The sequence below is a fragment of the Podarcis muralis genome, chromosome 11, assembly GCF_964188315.1.
Source record: "Podarcis muralis chromosome 11, rPodMur119.hap1.1, whole genome shotgun sequence".
Lineage (NCBI taxonomy): Eukaryota > Metazoa > Chordata > Lepidosauria > Squamata > Lacertidae > Podarcis > Podarcis muralis.
This window is the reverse complement of record NC_135665.1, coordinates 66,046,392-66,063,870: the sequence shown is the minus strand read 5'-3', so window position 1 is coordinate 66,063,870 and position 17,479 is coordinate 66,046,392. Positions and strand designations below refer to the sequence as shown.

The 17,479-nt window shown below is 48.6% G+C and overlaps 1 protein-coding gene across 6 annotated transcripts in view; it reads right to left on the bottom strand.

Moving 5' to 3' along the window:
* The window catches only part of UNC13B (unc-13 homolog B), a 158,258-nt gene that overhangs the window by 122,016 nt on the left and 18,763 nt on the right, over window positions 1-17,479 (bottom strand). For 5 of the 6 annotated variants that reach the window (XM_028748795.2, XM_077936599.1, XM_028748802.2 and 2 more), the window contains exons 2-7: window positions 13,194-13,223; window positions 12,340-12,439; window positions 10,860-10,977; window positions 9,595-9,718; window positions 6,831-6,904; window positions 5,359-5,416 (exon numbers count right to left, since the gene is read on the bottom strand). In XM_028748795.2, the coding sequence (XP_028604628.2) occupies window positions 5,359-5,416; window positions 6,831-6,904; window positions 9,595-9,718; window positions 10,860-10,977; window positions 12,340-12,439; window positions 13,194-13,223 (504 nt within the window). The remainder of the gene's footprint in view (window positions 1-5,358; window positions 5,417-6,830; window positions 6,905-9,594; window positions 9,719-10,859; window positions 10,978-12,339; window positions 12,440-13,193; window positions 13,224-17,479) is intronic. The other variant, XM_077936602.1, reaches the window with a different exon arrangement.

Sequence of the window (17,479 nt, the reverse complement as noted above, 5' to 3'; positions counted from 1 at the left end):
GCACACGGATGTGGGGGGAGTGGCACTTATTTGTTCTATATATTCTTCTCCAAACAGTTACACCATTTGGGACCTCAGCAGCAGCCTCTTTGGCTCTCTGTGTTGGAATCTGAAGATTCACGGTTTGTGCAACGATGCATTCCCGTAGATGACAATTCCTTTGCTGAGCACAGTCTAAATATTGGCCTTCAATACTGGGATATCACATTTTCCTAACGTCAGAAGCAGGAGGTTTCGTCCGTCAAATTCTGAAACGTTCCACACCAGGAGGTCTTCCAGCGGCTACATCTGTGCTGTTGAACAAGGATCAGAGCACTTCCTGGCCACAGCAGGTACAGATGGTGGCCACAGCTCCATGCCAGGCCACTGGCCACCCAGTTTTCAGAAGGCAGCTTCAACACAGCCACCATCTGGAGTCTCAAAAGTCAGGAGCGCAGAAACCAAGTTCAGAGGCTCTGAGCATCTTTCGGCACCATTTTTGTGCTGTGAATAACTGAGTGGAGAAGACAAGCCGGGAAGAGTGGGAAGATGACTCACTGCAGATTATAATGGAAGTTGACACCTCCAGAAACAAGCACGGATTGGAAATCCCAGCCTTCAAAAATGCTAAGCGGCTCTGACAGCCAGTGCATTGGCAAACTCAGAGCAACCGAAGATCATGGACAAGCCCCTGTGTAAACAGCTTTTCCTGAGGCAAGCACCAAGGGCACTCACACATGTTACCGCTGTCCAAAGTGTATACATGTATATTTAATTTGGTAAAGGCTATGTGCTTCATGATGCTCCTGAAGACCGTTCCTTGGACCAGCTTCTGCTGGTGCAGGGAGCCTGCGCACTCCTGAGATACAAAAAAACCCTTCAGCCGGCAAACAGAAGTTTGCCAGTTCTCTGACACAAGGATGGTGAGCTTGGATGCAAAGGCAAATAGGCTGAGCCACTGCAAACAGAAGCCTAGTAGCCGCAAAGGGATTCAAGCTGTTGGAACCGTCCATCCCAATAGATTCGAGAAGGGTCACTGGCAAGAACCTCTAGGAAATGACGTGGGGCAGGGGGAGGGAGACCCCCCCCCCCCATTTTTCCTTAGCCCTTCCGCATCCCTCTCAGGTTCCTCCACTGGGGTAAATCTGCAAAGACTTTGGAACTCCCTTCCTAGAGACATTAGACTGGTTCCCTCCTTGTCCTTCCACCGGCAAGTGTAGATTTTCTTCTTCCAACAGGCTTTGAGGGAAAGGACTGCTTCCGTATGCTTTATATATAATGTTGAGGGGGGAGCGTAAGCCTGAGTCCCTTCGGATTCCTGGATCCAGCAAGGATTCAGCTGAAGTAGCCAGGCCAGCTTCCAGTTAAGGTATGGGTCATAAAGGTAACAAAGGAAGTGGCTCTGTGCCAGAGAACAAATGCGTGGGGGCCCCTCCCAAACTCGCCGGTAGTTAGGAGGACAAAAGCCAGAGTTGAGGTGCATGTGAGCTCAAAGCTGGGAGAGGCTGGGAGAGGCTGAAGCTTGGGAGAGAGAGACATGCTTGATTTCTGCTGGAATCCAAGGCTGTGTCCATGGGAGAAGCAGGGCCCTCTTGGATCTACAATTCTATGATTCTACTAATGCTGCGAGCCCCATCATCGTAGCCTCAGGTTGCATATATGTGCAAATAAACCATATATCCTAAAGACACCCCCCCCCAGTCTCTGCTGTCCCTCATTCGGAGGAAACCGAACCCTGGGGAAGCACCTGGAACCCCCAGAATCTGGCGCTGTTTGGAGATTGGGGTGGCATGTAGCAATATATATAGTTTTAATTCTACCAGTGTTGCATTGTTTTTAAAAGGTTTCTTCCCTATGATTTTAGCTGCTCTTATTTTTATCAGGAAGCCACCTTGAGTCAGAGAAAAAGGAGGCGTATAAATAAATATATAGTAATTATAATAATAAAGGCCTCAAACATGTGCTGCCATTGCTCCTGGTCTGATCAGTCCATGAAGAGAATATTTTGAGATGTGTGCTGTACACTCAAACAGGTGAGGGCACCCTGGGCTGTGGGTTAGCAGAGGCTGGTGCTGCTGCCTGCCCTTTCCCATTCGAGGAGGGAGGAAGCCCCTTGAATTCTGAGGGTGAAACCCAACATGCGCAAGTCCCTCTGGAAGATCTTGGGAGCATTCTGCGCATAAGCTAGCACCTGCTTCGGTGAGCAACAGAACTTTCAAAAATAGGTATTTTAAACCTAGAGCAAAAAACATGAAGTTGCTTTGCAATCTGCCAGTTGGCCTCTTCTCTCTCTGGCAAACAGAAGCGATTTTCTAACAAGATGCTTCCAACTTCTTTTTATATAAGATTAAGACTATTCACACAGCAGGATATATTTTTTTTTACCACTGAACAGCTATTTAAAAAATCAGCTCCAAAACCGAAAATAAAGATCCTGCGCATTAGCCGCTTCAGAGAGCATCGGACCTTCCAAGCGACACGTGAGGTCAGTTTCCTGGGCACTCACAGCTCCTCTGCAACAGCCCTGCCTGTTTCCTGCAGCCCCAGTGAGCTGCCCTTCCTTCCTGCCCTGCCCCTGTTGTTGCTCCCGCAAAGCCTTCTGCTAAGCTTATTTAGAGAAAGTACAAGCATGACATTTCACTCAACATTGCACGAAGCATTTATCATGTTGCAAACGGCCAGCGTGGACAGAGCAGTTGCTCAATGTCCTCCTCCTGGCTAGGGAGGAAATTCTTCCCGGTGCTAAGATAGGCGTCAAGACCTCCGCCTGAGGACTCCTCCTGGAGAAAAAGCAGCATGACAACATCCAAAGACTTCACAGTTCAAGGAATGGTTGGGCCAGATCACAGAACCATAGAACTGTAGCGCTGGCAGGGCCCCCACATGGAGTGGTGCACTTTCAAAAATATTAATTTGAACGATTTGAGAAAATTCCAACATCTAAGCAACAAATAGGCCAGCTATTTAAAATATTTAACTTTTTTTTACTAGAAGCAGATTATAATGGCAGACATTTGATAAAATGGGGAAAAGAATTAAATTTAATCATATCTAATGAAAAATCATAGAATCGTAGAGTTGGAAGGGACTTCCAAAGGTCATCCAGTCTAGCCCACTGAAATGCAGGAATCTCAGCTAAAGCATCCAGGACAGAGGGCCCTCTAACTTCTGCTTAAAAACCTCTGAGGAAGAAGAGTCCACCACCTCCAGAGGAGGTCCCTTCCACTGTCCAGCAGCTCTTACTGTCAGAAAGTTCTTCTTCATCTCCTACTTGTAACCTGAAGCCATGGGTTCGAGTCCTACCCTCCAGAGCCGCAGAAAACACGCTTACTCCATCTTCCAAGTGACGGAAGGGAAGGGTTTGTATGATCTATTTGAGATTCCTGCATTGCAGGGGCTCTGACTAGGTGACCCTCAGGGTTCCTTCCAACTCTATAATTCTATAATTTGATATTTTCTGACATTAGGAGGTGCATTTCCATGCACGAAAATTATAGGGAATATTTTGTGACCACGGCTTTTAATATAAAGAAACTAAAACACATACACCCCTCTTAGTCTGGGCTTCTCCATCAGTCTTATCCAAGGAATGATGGGAGTTGTAGTCAACCACAGCTGAAGGGCAAGGCATCTCCCCCGACTCCCTGTTCCATCATGCAGGCCTTTCGCGGTGGCTGCGGAGAGCCCAGCGCACAACTGGATGGAGCCTTTGTAACGAACTGCAAAGCTTGGTCCTGTGCCCACTTGCCATCCACAGGCCTAGTGAGGATGATCTCCAGCCCTGCAGGGCTTAGAGCTGTGCAGCTCAGTTGCACTAATGCAGTGAACTGCAAGCCCTTTGTCTCTTCTGCTCAGTCGCACATGGACTTTAATATGCAATTAAGTCAATGTCCTTCTCCAAATCCTGTGCAATCCAAGTCAGTTAAAAGGGGGGGGGGAATCTCCCCACACAAATACTTCCTTTTGTAAAGTTTCTATGTAAACCACTTAGAATTTTTCATTCCTATTAAGTGGTATAAAAATTTAATAAATACTTGAATAATGAGTTTATACAATGCCACTCAGTGATATTAGAAAAGTAATTAAGCTACTAGATATTTAATTTGCTTGTCCAGCAACAGGGTAATTAACAATTCCTAACGTTAACCTTCTTGAAGAGAGCCTCTAATCAGCCTAGTGGATAAGCAACCGGCAACATGTAATACTCTAAATACCAAGTCTTACCAGGTTTCACTGGAGGAGAGCAGTTCAGATATGCAAAGCCTTGGAGATTGGCACACCACTTAGGAAGGGAAAGCTGGATCTGTTCCGTTTTCTTTGCTAGCATTTAACAAAAGCAACAGAACTGCCCTCGCCCCTTCCTACGCCCTGCATCCAAATATCAGCACCACTTGGCAGGAGTTGCAGCTGAGATCCCCCCAGCCCCACATCTCCCCAGGGCATGGGGAAGGGCTGGGAATAGGGGCACCCTGGCCTGCAGAAGGAGCCATCGTTGACACTTGGAGCTCCTGGCTTGACAATGGAAGCATCTGACAGTGACCCACAGTTGGAAACAAACGGGGGCTTATCTCAAATGAGCAGCGAGCAAAGCTCGGCTTACAGTTGTGATTTGGAGGAAAATATGCCGCAAGGGCTGCTTCACACATCAACGGTAAGACAGGCGGTCTCGCTGCTGCACTCGTTGGGGGCAGAGTGAAGCAGGCAGGACTGAGCATGGCAAACCATGCTGCTCACTCATGGCAAACCATCCTTTATTCCATGCTGGGCTACAGAGAAGCATGAACCAGGCCACTGATGCTGATGCAGAATCACGGCCCCTAGAACACTTCCCGCTTTGCATGCAGAAGGTGGTTATTTATTTTGGATGCTATGCTCCCATTTCCACCAGAAAACTCCATCTTGTCCACACACCGAAAGACACCTGGCCCAAGGGGTCCAGTTTTTTGAGCAAGAGAGCAGCCGTTCTAGGAGGCAGTCCGCTTCGGCTCCCATTGCCATGCTACACAGGGGGGCCCTGCAGTGGCCAACCGGGGCTTCAAGCCTGACCAGACTTGCAAGGCCAAGAATGCTGCTGGCAGCAAGGAAAGGGCTTGGCAAGGGGGGCTTCTGCCTCTGCCCCACGGGCCCCCTTGAACCCCGTTGGCTGCACTGAGACATCGCACTCTCCAAACCCTGTACGAAGGACAGGCGAACACCATGTCTGAATGCAACTACCAAGAGAGACCCAGGCAGAGAGGGCTGGCACAGGGATCATTATTGTCAGGGATCTGAAGTACTGACAGGTCAGCAAACACACTTTGTTCTACTGGAGAAAGAAAGCAAAGCACGACAACCTACTGAAGGACGGAAATACAAAGCGACTGAACATTTCTCACTTACAACACTGGGAGGCAGCAGTGGGCAGCGGCTGCTTCTGGACCTCTTCCGCAAACGAATGCTAAGGGGGGAAATGAGTAGAGATGAGGAATGCAGTAAAGCGATTTTTAGCAGACAGGGGCACTTTTCTCCTCTTCCATAACATCAAACACTCCCCTCTCCCAAAGAAACATTTGCCCTGTTTCACACCAAAGCTTCTGGGCCCCTGCTCCAGAGTCCCCCTTGGTTGCTACAAAGCCCCAAACACTTTCCCCCAAGTGTTTGCAATCTGAGTTTCATTTCTCCTGTGCAGCCCTGCCTAGATTTGAAACAGGACTGGAAAAGAAACAGAAATGAATGAGCAGGAACTGGGATTCTGGTGGTGCCAAACTTTGCTTTACTGTTTTTATACTGTTTTAATCTTTGCTGTGAACCGCCCTGCGCTTTGGGCAGGCAGAACATAAATGATTTAAATTAAATAAAAATGCAAGGAAGTATTGAGGGCACAGGGTAGCGCTAGAACAGTGGTCTTCCGTCTTTTCAGACCCAGGGACCAATCTTAAACCCACAGGTGCATCGGGGGAGCCATTTCCTTCTGTATTTGCTGTGCCCCACCTTAGATCAGGCCACTTCTTGGCAATGGGTCCCAACCCACCAACAGAAGACCAATGGCCTGGAAAACTATACAACAGGCAGGAATCCTGTCCCCATCTCTCCCACCTGCATGCACGCACTCTGTAGAGATGAAGCACCACCTTGAGATTTCTTTTTAGCCAACACAGCCCCAGGATTCAGTGGGCTTTTGTTTTGTTGCTAAACGGGAGTTTCCCTTGGGGTCTTGGTTACCTCCCCCCCCCCCCTTCTTCCCCTGTATTTCTAATAAATAACTGCAGAACCAAAGAACGCCTTCAGTTAGCCTGTCGCTTTCAAAAGTGGTGGCTCGTTTTGCATTATCCGATGGTGCAATGGAAAGTCAGCCTGCACAGCTGGCTGGGTGGGAGGGTGTTCCACAGGGCGGGCGCCACCACCAAGAAGGCCCTCTGCCTGGTTCCCTGCAACCTCCCTTCTCGCAGGGAGGGAACCGCCAAAAGGCCCTCAGGAAATGGACCTCAGTGTCCAGGCTGGGGGTGGAGACACTCCTTCAGGTACACTGGACTGAGGCCACTCACTTGCCACGTCTGATGGACAAATGCTCTCACCCCCCACCTGAAAGGGCAGCCAATTCTCCCTGGCACCTGGCCTGCTATGCATGGGGGAGAACAGTCCTAGACTAGCCTTCCTCCTGCCTGGAGGAATGTCTGTTCAATGGGCAGCATTCCAGCATAGGGGCACCCGGCTGAAATCAGACATTGTACAATCCAGAGCCGGGTATACTGGGTATGCCATCTCACCTTATCCAGATCCCCAGAAGCCCCCTATGGGCATTTGGCCAGACTCCAGCAAGAGGTCCCAAGGCAGGAGTGTGCATGGAGCGCAGAAGAGCAAAGCATACCCACCTCATCATCTTCCTCCAAGGAGTTTATCTGCTTTAACTTCTGAGTCCAGTATTTGGCTTCCTCTTCCGGGATGTCTGCAAGACAGCAGAATAAGCAGGCGACTGCTCCCATCCCTGTTCCCCAAAATATATTTTATTATATGCATATTCTGCTCTGACATGGGGGCCCCAGAAGCTTCCCACCCAATTCCACAGCTGCCCAGCCTCAACAATGCCACAGCATCGGGCGTCCCAGAACATCCATAGGGCCAGGCATGTACTTTTAAAGGCAAAGCATGCTTACGCAGAACAGCACATGACCAGGGATGCTGGTTCAATTCAGAATAGAAACAAAAACCACACACACAGCTGTAAAAACGACACGGCTTTCTTGGGCTCGTTGAGAACAGAAGGAATGGTGGACAGACCCTTGCGAGCTGCACAGTCAGATTACAGAAACAGAACTGTGTCAGCAGGTGAGGCAGGCGCACATTGCCAAGAGCCAAGGGGAAGGAGGAGTATGACTTTCTGGCCAAGGGTAGAGGGCCAGGGGTCAGAACAATGAGGGCGGCAGCAACAGCAGGCACGGTGTCAACAAGCGCTAATTAGGTTCAATTAATGTTTCATACTTTCCCCACTTTTCAGACCAGACTGAGAAACAGGAGGCGGCAAAGCACAACCGACTGCAGAGGCAGTCTCTTTGAATGGAAACCCCGGAAAACATCACAAATACAGCAACATAAAAGTTAAGTCTCTTGATGGCTTTGCCAATTCCAGAATGTTTGGAACTCTGATTAAGGGGGGGGGGGGGAGGAAAGGCAGGGAGGCTGGAGATGAAAAGAGGAGAACACAAAATCCATGGCCCAAGGGGAAGCATGCCTGTGCCTTGAGCAGGTGATGGAACCATGCGTGCCTGGAAAATCTCCCAGAAAACTCTGGCAGGTTAAGTTGGAAGCAGAGTGCTAGGCCAGGAGAGACCTCTTGCACTCTGCAGGTACCAGGAGGAGGTTTGGGACTGCACAGAGCTCCGAAACATCACCCCGTCCCCATTAACCAAGGCGCCTCTAACTCAGCCATCCCCAACATGGAGGCCTCCAGATCTGTCCGACTACAACTCCCACCAGCCCCAGCCAGAACAGAGCTAGCTTCTGACATGCCCAGCGACACAGTCAAGAACTCTGCTTCCAAAAAGGGATGGAAACCTCGTCCTCAGACGTGTCCCTGTCTTGCGCTGCCCAGGCAGAGCGGGAGGGGACTGCCAAGGGCCATCCTGGCTTCCGGGAGCCATTCCCATAGCATGCTTCTGGGCATCTTATCTGAGATAAGACGATTCATTTCGCAAACACCACCACAAACATGCAACAGCTCCACACCAGGTCATTATATTCTCTCTGTCATCAAAGAAAGCCTTGAGCAACTTTGGAAATGGCTTGTGGGAGAGCTTTTTAAGCCATCTGAACCCAAAGCTCGCTCCATGAATATAAACATGCTGAACCAAACACACAGGTATACCGCTTCTTCCAAGTCCATTTTATCACATAGGAGAGGAGCGCTTTCACCTGGGAAATGAAACACAAGATTTCTAAATATATCTCCCCCCCCCGGGGGGGTGGAAATGGTGGGACATTGCTGTGGAGAGAGAAGTGATCTCATACTCAAAGTTAAAACGAAGGACAGTGACTGAGGTGGGACCCAGAATGCTAAAGCTCCTTAGACCCTGATGCAATCTTTATCCTGAGAGCACCTGCAAGGAACCACGGAAGGCACATGGCCCTGGGATGCTGAGGCGGGAAAGGGTCCTGCTTTTTGTCCTGGAGAGCCCTTCATGGCATCACCTGGAGTAGCCTTCTCCTATTTCTTCAAGTATGAAATTAGAATAGTATCTGAAAAGCATCATTGCATGTTCTTGGAAGATATGGCTCCCCTGAAACAGCAGAAACCTTTCCTTGAGAGGGAGACACACAATTCAGACTATTTACAACTTGTGCACCGTTCTGAACAGCTAAGAGGGCGAAGAATGTCCCACTAAAGGAATCATTTTTGAGCCAAACTATGCCAGCTAAAGCCTGTGTGGCAACAGCCGTTACACCGTACAAAGAAACAGTCCAGTAAAACGGGCACCCCAGGTGGCAGCCTCAGCGAGGCTGCTTTGGGGGGTGCATTTCTTGGCCTACAGTTTGGACCCTGAAGTGGGGTTTTTTTTGGGGGGGATTACAATGGCCGCAGAGAGGAAGCAACACAAGCCAAATTTGTGCCCTCTCTCCATCTCAAAGTTTGCCTGAAAGGCCCCATCCCCCCTCCACAGACACAGGCAAACCTCCAAAAAGGAAGAGAGTGGACTGGCCCTCCTCAGAAAGGACACTACTGTTACTTGCATTATTTGCAAAATCCTCCGTTCAGAATTACCAATCATACTTTACGAAGAAATTCAGACAGTGTATAATAGGGGCTGGACTGAAGGACCTTCAAGTTTCCTTCTATTAGTTGCATTCAGCAGTCTGAGGACTCTGAATAAAGATGACTGGTTGCTAGGCAATGTGAAATAAGCACTCCCCTCCCCCCCCACTTATGGAAAATGCTGTGTTGCAAGAAAACCTCAGGGCTCCAAAAATGTCCTCCCATATACAGCACCGTAAGCCTGATTTAATTGGAAGGAACTCCTGAAAGGGAACCACCACTAAGAAAAGATCCACACGGTGGACCCGCATCAGGGCAGCAAGAGGGAAGAGGAGTCTTTGAGCTTCACAGAGGATGATGGGGGGCGGCAGAAAGTCATTTGCACTCACCGAAAGGCAACTCAAATCTTGTATCCAACAAAATCTGGTGAGGTGTTGGGTTTTTGGTGCCGCAGACCTCATGGCCCTTCATCAAGACCTCGGCTTCCAGGGTAGACCACTCCCCAGGGCCCTCCTGGAAAGAGAAAGGGCATCAGCAACTTCACCAGAAATATCTCCCCATCCATCTCCCCACTTTTCTCAAGTCTGTTATTTTATCGCCCCATACGCAGCAGCCCCCAAAGTGCTGAAAGGCTTGTGCATTTAGATAATTTATAAAACACACATCACAAAAAACTGTGGCCACATACAAAAAAAATATGTAAAATTAAAAACTAAAAAAACTTTAAAAATGCATCAAATCAATTTGCAAAACCGTCTGACTAGGTCCCCCCACCCCTGCAAGAGGGAATTGATATGGCAACTCCAAACCACATCAGGAAATGGCCTGAACTTTTGGAGGAATTCAAGCTTCTACAGAATGTGTCAGACCACCAGAGTGCTGTTGCTGCTACAATTTATTTACTGCCGCTTTTTGGAAGTCCAAACATCCCCAAAGCAGTAAATCATCTATTAAAAACAAAATATGTATACTGTAGAGAACAAGCCGTGTGCCGCTGAACAAAATCCTGCTCATTTGCTGTTGCAGAATTACAGAACGGCTTTCACTTGCAGACTCAGAGCTTGAGACAAACCATCCTCTGCAGTCAACAGAAACCCTCTGGGCCTAAATGGGCTCTGAGAAGAAGAACCAAGAGGTCTGCTTTAATTCACAGGCCTTTCTTTTTTTTAAAAAAAATGAACAGCAGCGTTTCCACTTATAGCCTTAGAAGACAGTTCAGAGTGTGGTGTAAGATTACTTTTCCTTGCACGCCTTAAGCGGTCATTGTGCCTGGATCAGTTGTGAGTGAAGTCAAGGGTGAGGGGAGCTTTAGAAAAGGATTCCATAATTTCCGGGTCTTGCAACAATGCTGCGTGGAAGAAGTATGCAACATTTCCATCTCCTGGCTGGGTCACAGGAGCAGTCCATGCTAGCCTTTGCTTCAGTACAGATAAGGAAGAAGAGAGAGGCCAGAAAGACTCCACATGTTGCCGGACTCCAACTCCCATCATCCCAGCCACTCATGGATGAGGGCAACTATGATCCAACATCATGATGGATACCAGGCAGACGCAACCAAACGGCACAAGGAAAGCTCTTCGCCATTTCTTCACCGCCACCCCAAAAGTCCCAGGGGACTAAAGAGCATCTCTCTCGGCTCTGAAGGTCTACTGACCTCATCCGACTGCCGGATGGCCTTCAGCTCAATCCACGCTGTCCCAACCATTGTGTCCCAGATCAGCCCTTTGTTCCATACTTCCACAATCAAGCCCAGGTCCAGGCGGCTGATCTCGCTGCAAAGGAGGAAAAGAGACACAACACATAAGCAACTGGGGGGAAACTGGACCCACACCTTCAGCTTTTTTGCAATGACCATTCTGATTGCTTCCCAACTGACTGCCTTGTCCCTGTTTTGATCTGAGTCGCAACCGTCTTTCAGCTGCAGGTCAAGCCAGACCAGGAGAAGGCTCTCCTGGGATCCCCCAGACAGGAGGAGGATGCCCAGCCTCTCCCTGGCTGCCAGCCTTAGCACAGACAACTGCAGAGAGGCACTTCGGCCACTAGAGGTCTATTCAGGACCACAAGTCAAAGCCTGCTGGGCTTGACTGCAAGTTGTTCCTCCAGCCAAATCTCAAGGCACAATTTAAAGTTACCTCTGACAAAGGACTCTACGACATGGCAGCCTGAGCCACAGTAGACTGCTCCACTTCTTTTAAAACCCAAGTTCACAGACCTGACAGACCCCCTTCTCCCCCTGAGATCATCCCTGCCCCTTATTTTGTACCTAAGCTTGCACATTTGCAAGGAATCACCACCCCTTTAAGTAGACCAAGGGCAGGATCCAAAGAAGCAGATCCGCTGCTGCAAGAATTTCTGCTTGCTCAATGCAACTTCTACCTCCTCTCATCGCTCTACACCCCACACACACCCCCAATCTGCTCCAGAATAGGTTTATGGGGGGGGGGGGAGGCGAGGGGAGGAGGGGCAGTTCTGTTGCACAGCCCAAATGCCCTATGCTAGCAGATCTGTTTCACTGGATACTTCCCTAACAGCATGTGCTGTTGGGAAGGGGGATGATGTCTGTGTGGAGAGTCCCAGGCAAGGTATTACAAAATGCAACATGTGTTTTCAAGCAACACCTTTGCAACTTCCCAATAAACAGGCAGAGAAAGGCGAATGCTTCTGCTTTCAGTGTTTTTGTCTTTTTTAATTATAAATTACTAATATCAACAATTTAATATGCATTTAAATCTCAAAGGAAAGCAAAGGTTTTCAGAGTACCAACAATATTAACATTCAAAAGAAATACAAGACTTACAATGCTCTTGAAAGGAAAGGGACACCATGTACCATAAATACAATCATATCCAATCTTTCGCTTTGAAACCCACCCACCCCCATAGCATTACTTTTTCAATGCAATATGGTGTCTCCTCTCTTGTCTCTTTCCCAAGATAAAAAACATGTTTAAAGTGCCTAATTTCCCAATTTCTCCCATCTTATCCTCCCTGTATGGAATTTAACATAAATACTCACTTTCCCATAACTCAGTTGGTGGAACTTCACTACCCCCAGCTAGTTGAGGGACAAAATTAACACTTAGCAACACGGCACTCCCATTTCAGGTGTGATCTCGACCCACAGCATTCACTTACAAGAGGAAGTCTTGTTCCCAGCATGGCTGGTCCCCTCGAACGGCAACAGTGGTGCTCTTCACATTTTGCACCTTCAGGGTCACATACGTATTGAATTTATCTAGAGGGAAAGCAGAGTTGTTTTACCTGAGGGTAAGTGTCTCAAACTCCTCCTTGCCAACGCATGATATTTGGTGGAAAGAAAATGTCTCTCACCAGCTGCACTTCAGCAAAGGAAGGAGATGACAGGAGAGCAGGGGCAGAATAGAAGTTTCCACTGCCACCTCCTTGGCCTTCATGATCTGGCCCCAATGACAGGGAAAGGCTTCACACAACAAGAAACACTAGCTATGAGTTAAGAACTGCGAGGAGTCAAGTGTGGAAGCTGCTCATTGCCTGGAAGAACGATGAAGCTCAATTTCCATTGAAATGTAAGAAATCAAGCTGCTTTCATTGCTGATAGCAAAGTGGAGCTGCCTCAGTTTAATACTCCAAGGCTGCCAAGTGTGGTTGCCTAACAGTCCTAGAACTTCCTTGTATCTTGGAGCTTTGCTAAAGCCACTTCAGAAACCCTCAAATCTTTTCAGTGGCCAAGGTCAGACCAATATCTGGGCACGGCTTAATTTTAACTTGTGAACTGCCCCGAGCTCTTCGGATGAAGGGCGGTATATAAATCTAATAAATTTATTATTGTTACTTTGTCCAACTATTTTGGATTTTAGAAGGAACTGCATAAGCAGGGAAGAAGCAGGCCAGACACTCAGAAGCTAGAAAATTCCTGCCATGCACGACAGCAGAGAGCCAGCCAAGAGGCAATTGCAAGAACACAGGTGTCAGCAGGTAGACTTGTTGGGCAGAAGAAAATCTGCGCTCACCTGGTGGCCCCTGGAGCTTCGCTTTCTTTACTGTAAAAGAAAAAAAGAGGATGTCAGTTGATTATTCCAACCTCAAGCATTTTAACTCTCAGGTTGTTAAATATTTCGGCTGCAGATAAGGGAGAAAGGAGCCTTCAAGCTAGTTTCATTTTTCACAACAAAGGAACCTGCATAAGAGGGCCACTCCAATGCTTTGCCCCACTTTCCTTCAGAAAAGACGGGGGAATATTTAAGAAATGCTGAAATGGAGAACAAAGCATGTTGTTGTCCAAGGAGTATTGCACGGCCAGCACGAATTGGCTCTTGTCCCCCGAAGCCAGGAGCTCTGGATGACGGCTGTGCTCATGAGGAGCTTGGAACTGCGGTATCACGGGGGACAAGGAAACCACTTATCCAGGTCCAGGACAAGTGAGCACGGCTGGACAGGCCAAGTTCCACCTGCAGCTGAGCCTGCAGCAACCACTGCAGACTTAGAACAGCAGTGCCAGGAGGACTCTGGGCACAAACTCTGTGTGTGTGTGTGTCTCTCCTAGTTCACCCTTTACACAAGGCAGAAGAACAAGCACGCAGCCACTAGGCAGCCCCACCTGGCCGGTTAGCAACACAGGAAGTTGCCCTAAGCTAGCCTTCCCCAACAGGGTGCCCTCCAGATGTTCTGGACTTCAAGAGGATATGCTGGCAGGGGCTGAGGAGAGTCACAGTCCTAAACATCTGGAGGGCCCAGTTTGGCAAGGCTCTCCTCCCTTCCAGAGAAGCATTTTCCCCGCCCTGCTTGGAGATAATGGGGATTGAATGCAGGACCTTTCTGCAGGCCAGGCTCTAGCAAGGAGCTGTGGCCTTTCAGCTGGGATTCCTGCATTGCAGGGGGTTGGACTGGATGACCCTTTGGGACCCTTCCAACTCTATGATTCCCCATCCCACCCTGGTTACGCCTTGTATGGGCAGGTTTATGCAGGCTGCCCCCCTCCACTTTAAAGAAGACAACAAGGAGAGCTGTGGCTTGCTTGCTCAGTTCTGGCCCTGCCCTTCCAGGAAGCCCAGCACAAAGCCAAAATATTGGTCCCTTGAGCCCTCATAGGCATCTGGGGCCTGACATTTGCCCAACCGAGCCAACTCTGGGTGACCCCAGCCCTTTCCAGTCGAGGCCCAGTCAGAGCAAGTAGCAGAAAGCCCTGATCTGTCCAGAATCACCCTCGCTGTGCTTAGCCTTGGCCTAGCAGGTAAGGGAGCCCTGAAGGGAAGCAAGGAGCCTGTAAGCCCCATTCACTTTCCTCTCTTCTTCCTTTTTCCCCTTTCGCCTGCCTGAGTAAGGAGCTCTGCCTGTCTTCAATTAAGCCACCAGTTGCCCAATTACCAGCAAGTGACAGCTTGCTCGCTGCATGAACTATCCCCTCTCACAGTATAGAGGCATCGGGACAACCCGTGTGTGTGTGTGTGTGTGTGTGTGTGTGTGTGTGTGTGATTCATGACAGCTCCAACTGCAATTTCCAGCACTCTTTTACGCTAAAGCTCTTCCATTAAACACACTCTTCCTTTGAATGCACACAGCAACTACCCAGCCTCTGGTTTCTCTCTGCCAAAACTATGAGCAGGTACCACACTGTCCAATTAAAAGCAAACCCCTGGGGGCGGGGAGGAAACTAACAGCCACCCTTAGCTGTCCTGCCTGACACACGGAAGCTGCCCCCCCACAACTCCTGCGCTTCAAAACTCAGCAGACGGGAGGCAATTAGCTCTGCCACATCTGATCTCCTTTCAGACAGAGGAACCCGCTCTCAGCAAACCTGGCAGCCCATAGAAAGCAGCAGAGCCCTCCGATAGGAGAGAACGGCACCGGGTGATAATCTCCCATGTTGCTGCGGATGCTCAGGTCAGCTGGGGGGGGGGGGGCGGTGCAGAAAAGATGGGAAGCGAGAACACAAGCTGTGGCCTAGATACTGAGCTTTGCAGAGCCACGAGGAACATCTGGATAGGTTCCTGATACAGATGTGCTGCTGGTGCTGCTGCTGATCCTGAAGCAGCAGCATCACACACACACAGTTCCAGAAGAGGGCATAGGAATGAAGAAGCAAAAGAAACAAGAAAGAGCACAGCTCTTGCAAATTTTTGCTTTTTTTAGTAGCTCTGTCAAGAAAGGAAGGTCTGGAACTACACACCTGAGGACGGCAAAAGTAAGCCTGGGGAGAAATCCAAAGAGATTCTCCCACTGGGCCAAAGCAGGGTCCTGCGAGGCATCCCCAAGCTATGGCCTTCCCTCGCCCTTCCTGTTTAATGACCCAACACTATGGCTCAGTTTTCAAACAAGTAAGTATTTATCCCAAATGCTGAATTACGATTGTGTGTGTGTGCATGCCTGGAATCAGCCCACACTTCTTCCCCCTTGAAGAAAAAGGATCAGGAGCCCAGCAGAGACAGCGGCAGGTGAGTAAGAGGACCAGGAAAGAGAAAGGATCAGCACCTCTTCCAGGAAGTTAACACACTTGCCTCAGACAAGTGTCAAGGAGCCACCTGCCTGACCACCTGCGGTGAGCAAAAGGCCTTCAGGCGATTAGATGGAGAAGCCTTTGGGAAAACAGGGAAGGCAAGCACCCCAACCAGACAACCAATGCGCCCTCTTTGGGGGTGGCCTTCTCCCATGATGCACCTGCCCAAGGACTCTCCATCTCCCTGGCAGTGGAAGAGGTGGAAGCAGAGGGCAGGTATAAGCAGGCAGCAGAGCCTTGTGGGTCGTGGCACCCAGAATACGGAGCAACTTCCCAAGAGGTACTTCTGGCCCCTTCATTGCTCGCTTTTACGCAGGCTCTAAAAACAGTTTTGTTTCAGTGGGCTTTTTTAAAGATAGTCCTCTTTAAAAATGTGGTCCAAATACAGCTTTCCATTATCATTTCAGATTATTAATATTTTATCTGCATTTTTGTGCCTTGCATATACTTGCGTTACAGAAAGGCAGGATATAAAATATAAATAACAATGACAACAATAAATATAACTCTAAATCAAGTCGATCCCACCTTGAGCCACTCACTCCAGACCAGGCATAGACAAACTCGGCCCTCCAGATGTTTTGGGACTACAATTCCCATCATCCCTGACCACTAGTCCTGTTAGCTAGGGATGATGGGAGTTGTAGTCCCAAAACATCTGGAGGGCCGAGTTTGCCTATGCCTGCTCCAGACCTTACAGGGTTATGAGGTCAAAATGGGAGAGGGGGAACCTTGAGCTCCTTGGAAGAAAGGTGGGGTGTAAATGCAATTGCCTGGGTAAAATAACATAGATAATATAATTAAGTCTGTCTGTGTGTGCAGGCAGGTATAGTGGCAAAAATTTGTACTGGTTGGTAATTTCTACAGATGATAACAGATGCTTGCTACTGCAAGTGACTTGGCCATGATTTAATTCAGCCATAAAGGATTTCTATCCCACCTTTCTAATTCAAAGAAAAACTCAAGTACTAAAAAGCAAGAAACAACCAATTCAAAAATACAAAGACACGCCAAAGCAGCAGGTCCCTACTCTTTGGATAAATGAGGCAGAGTGGCAGAGGGTGATCTCTCAGCCACAAAGCCCAAAGGCCTGTTCAGAAGACACAATGAGCTCCACTCCCTCCTTTTTGTATATTCTTGTTAATCTCCAAAGGCTTCAGAATAAAGCAATCCCTCAGCGCAAGGGTGATTCCCAACAGCAGGAAGCAAAGTCAGCTGGAGATATTGGGGCAAAAAGCTCAACTTCGCCTTTAGAACTAGATATTGGGGGGGGGGGGGGAGAGATGGAGCAGTCAGCGTAGCAAGAGAGAAAGAATGGCCAGATGGCAAAAAGATTATATAAATCCAGGGCATGATTTGCTATTCATTCACCATAATGCAAAATGAATTCTACTTCAGCTGCATTTAAGTACTGTGTGTCTGAAGAAGAGAAAACAAGACCTAAAGCAGGGAGAAGTCAGCGACATGCCATCCTTGAAAAAGCTGTTCTCCTTAACTCTTCTCACAAAGGCCATCATCTGAATCGTTTTTCCAGCCACGTCCTGAGCAGGCCCACTGTCCTGTCCCTGGTAATTCTGGAAAGCATTCCTGTGCATTTCCTATAGGTTCTGGCTCTCTTCTCAAGCCTGCAGTGTGACATTCCTTGACTGGGAAGGAAGGAAGTGCCACAGACTCCATGTAAAAACCTGTCATAAACCACTTGTGTTCTCCTGCTCTGTTGGCAGAGATTTTACTTTCCTGCCATCCACTCAGGCTGAAGTTTCAAATGAACTTTCTTAAAGCACAACTGCACCAGACGAACAG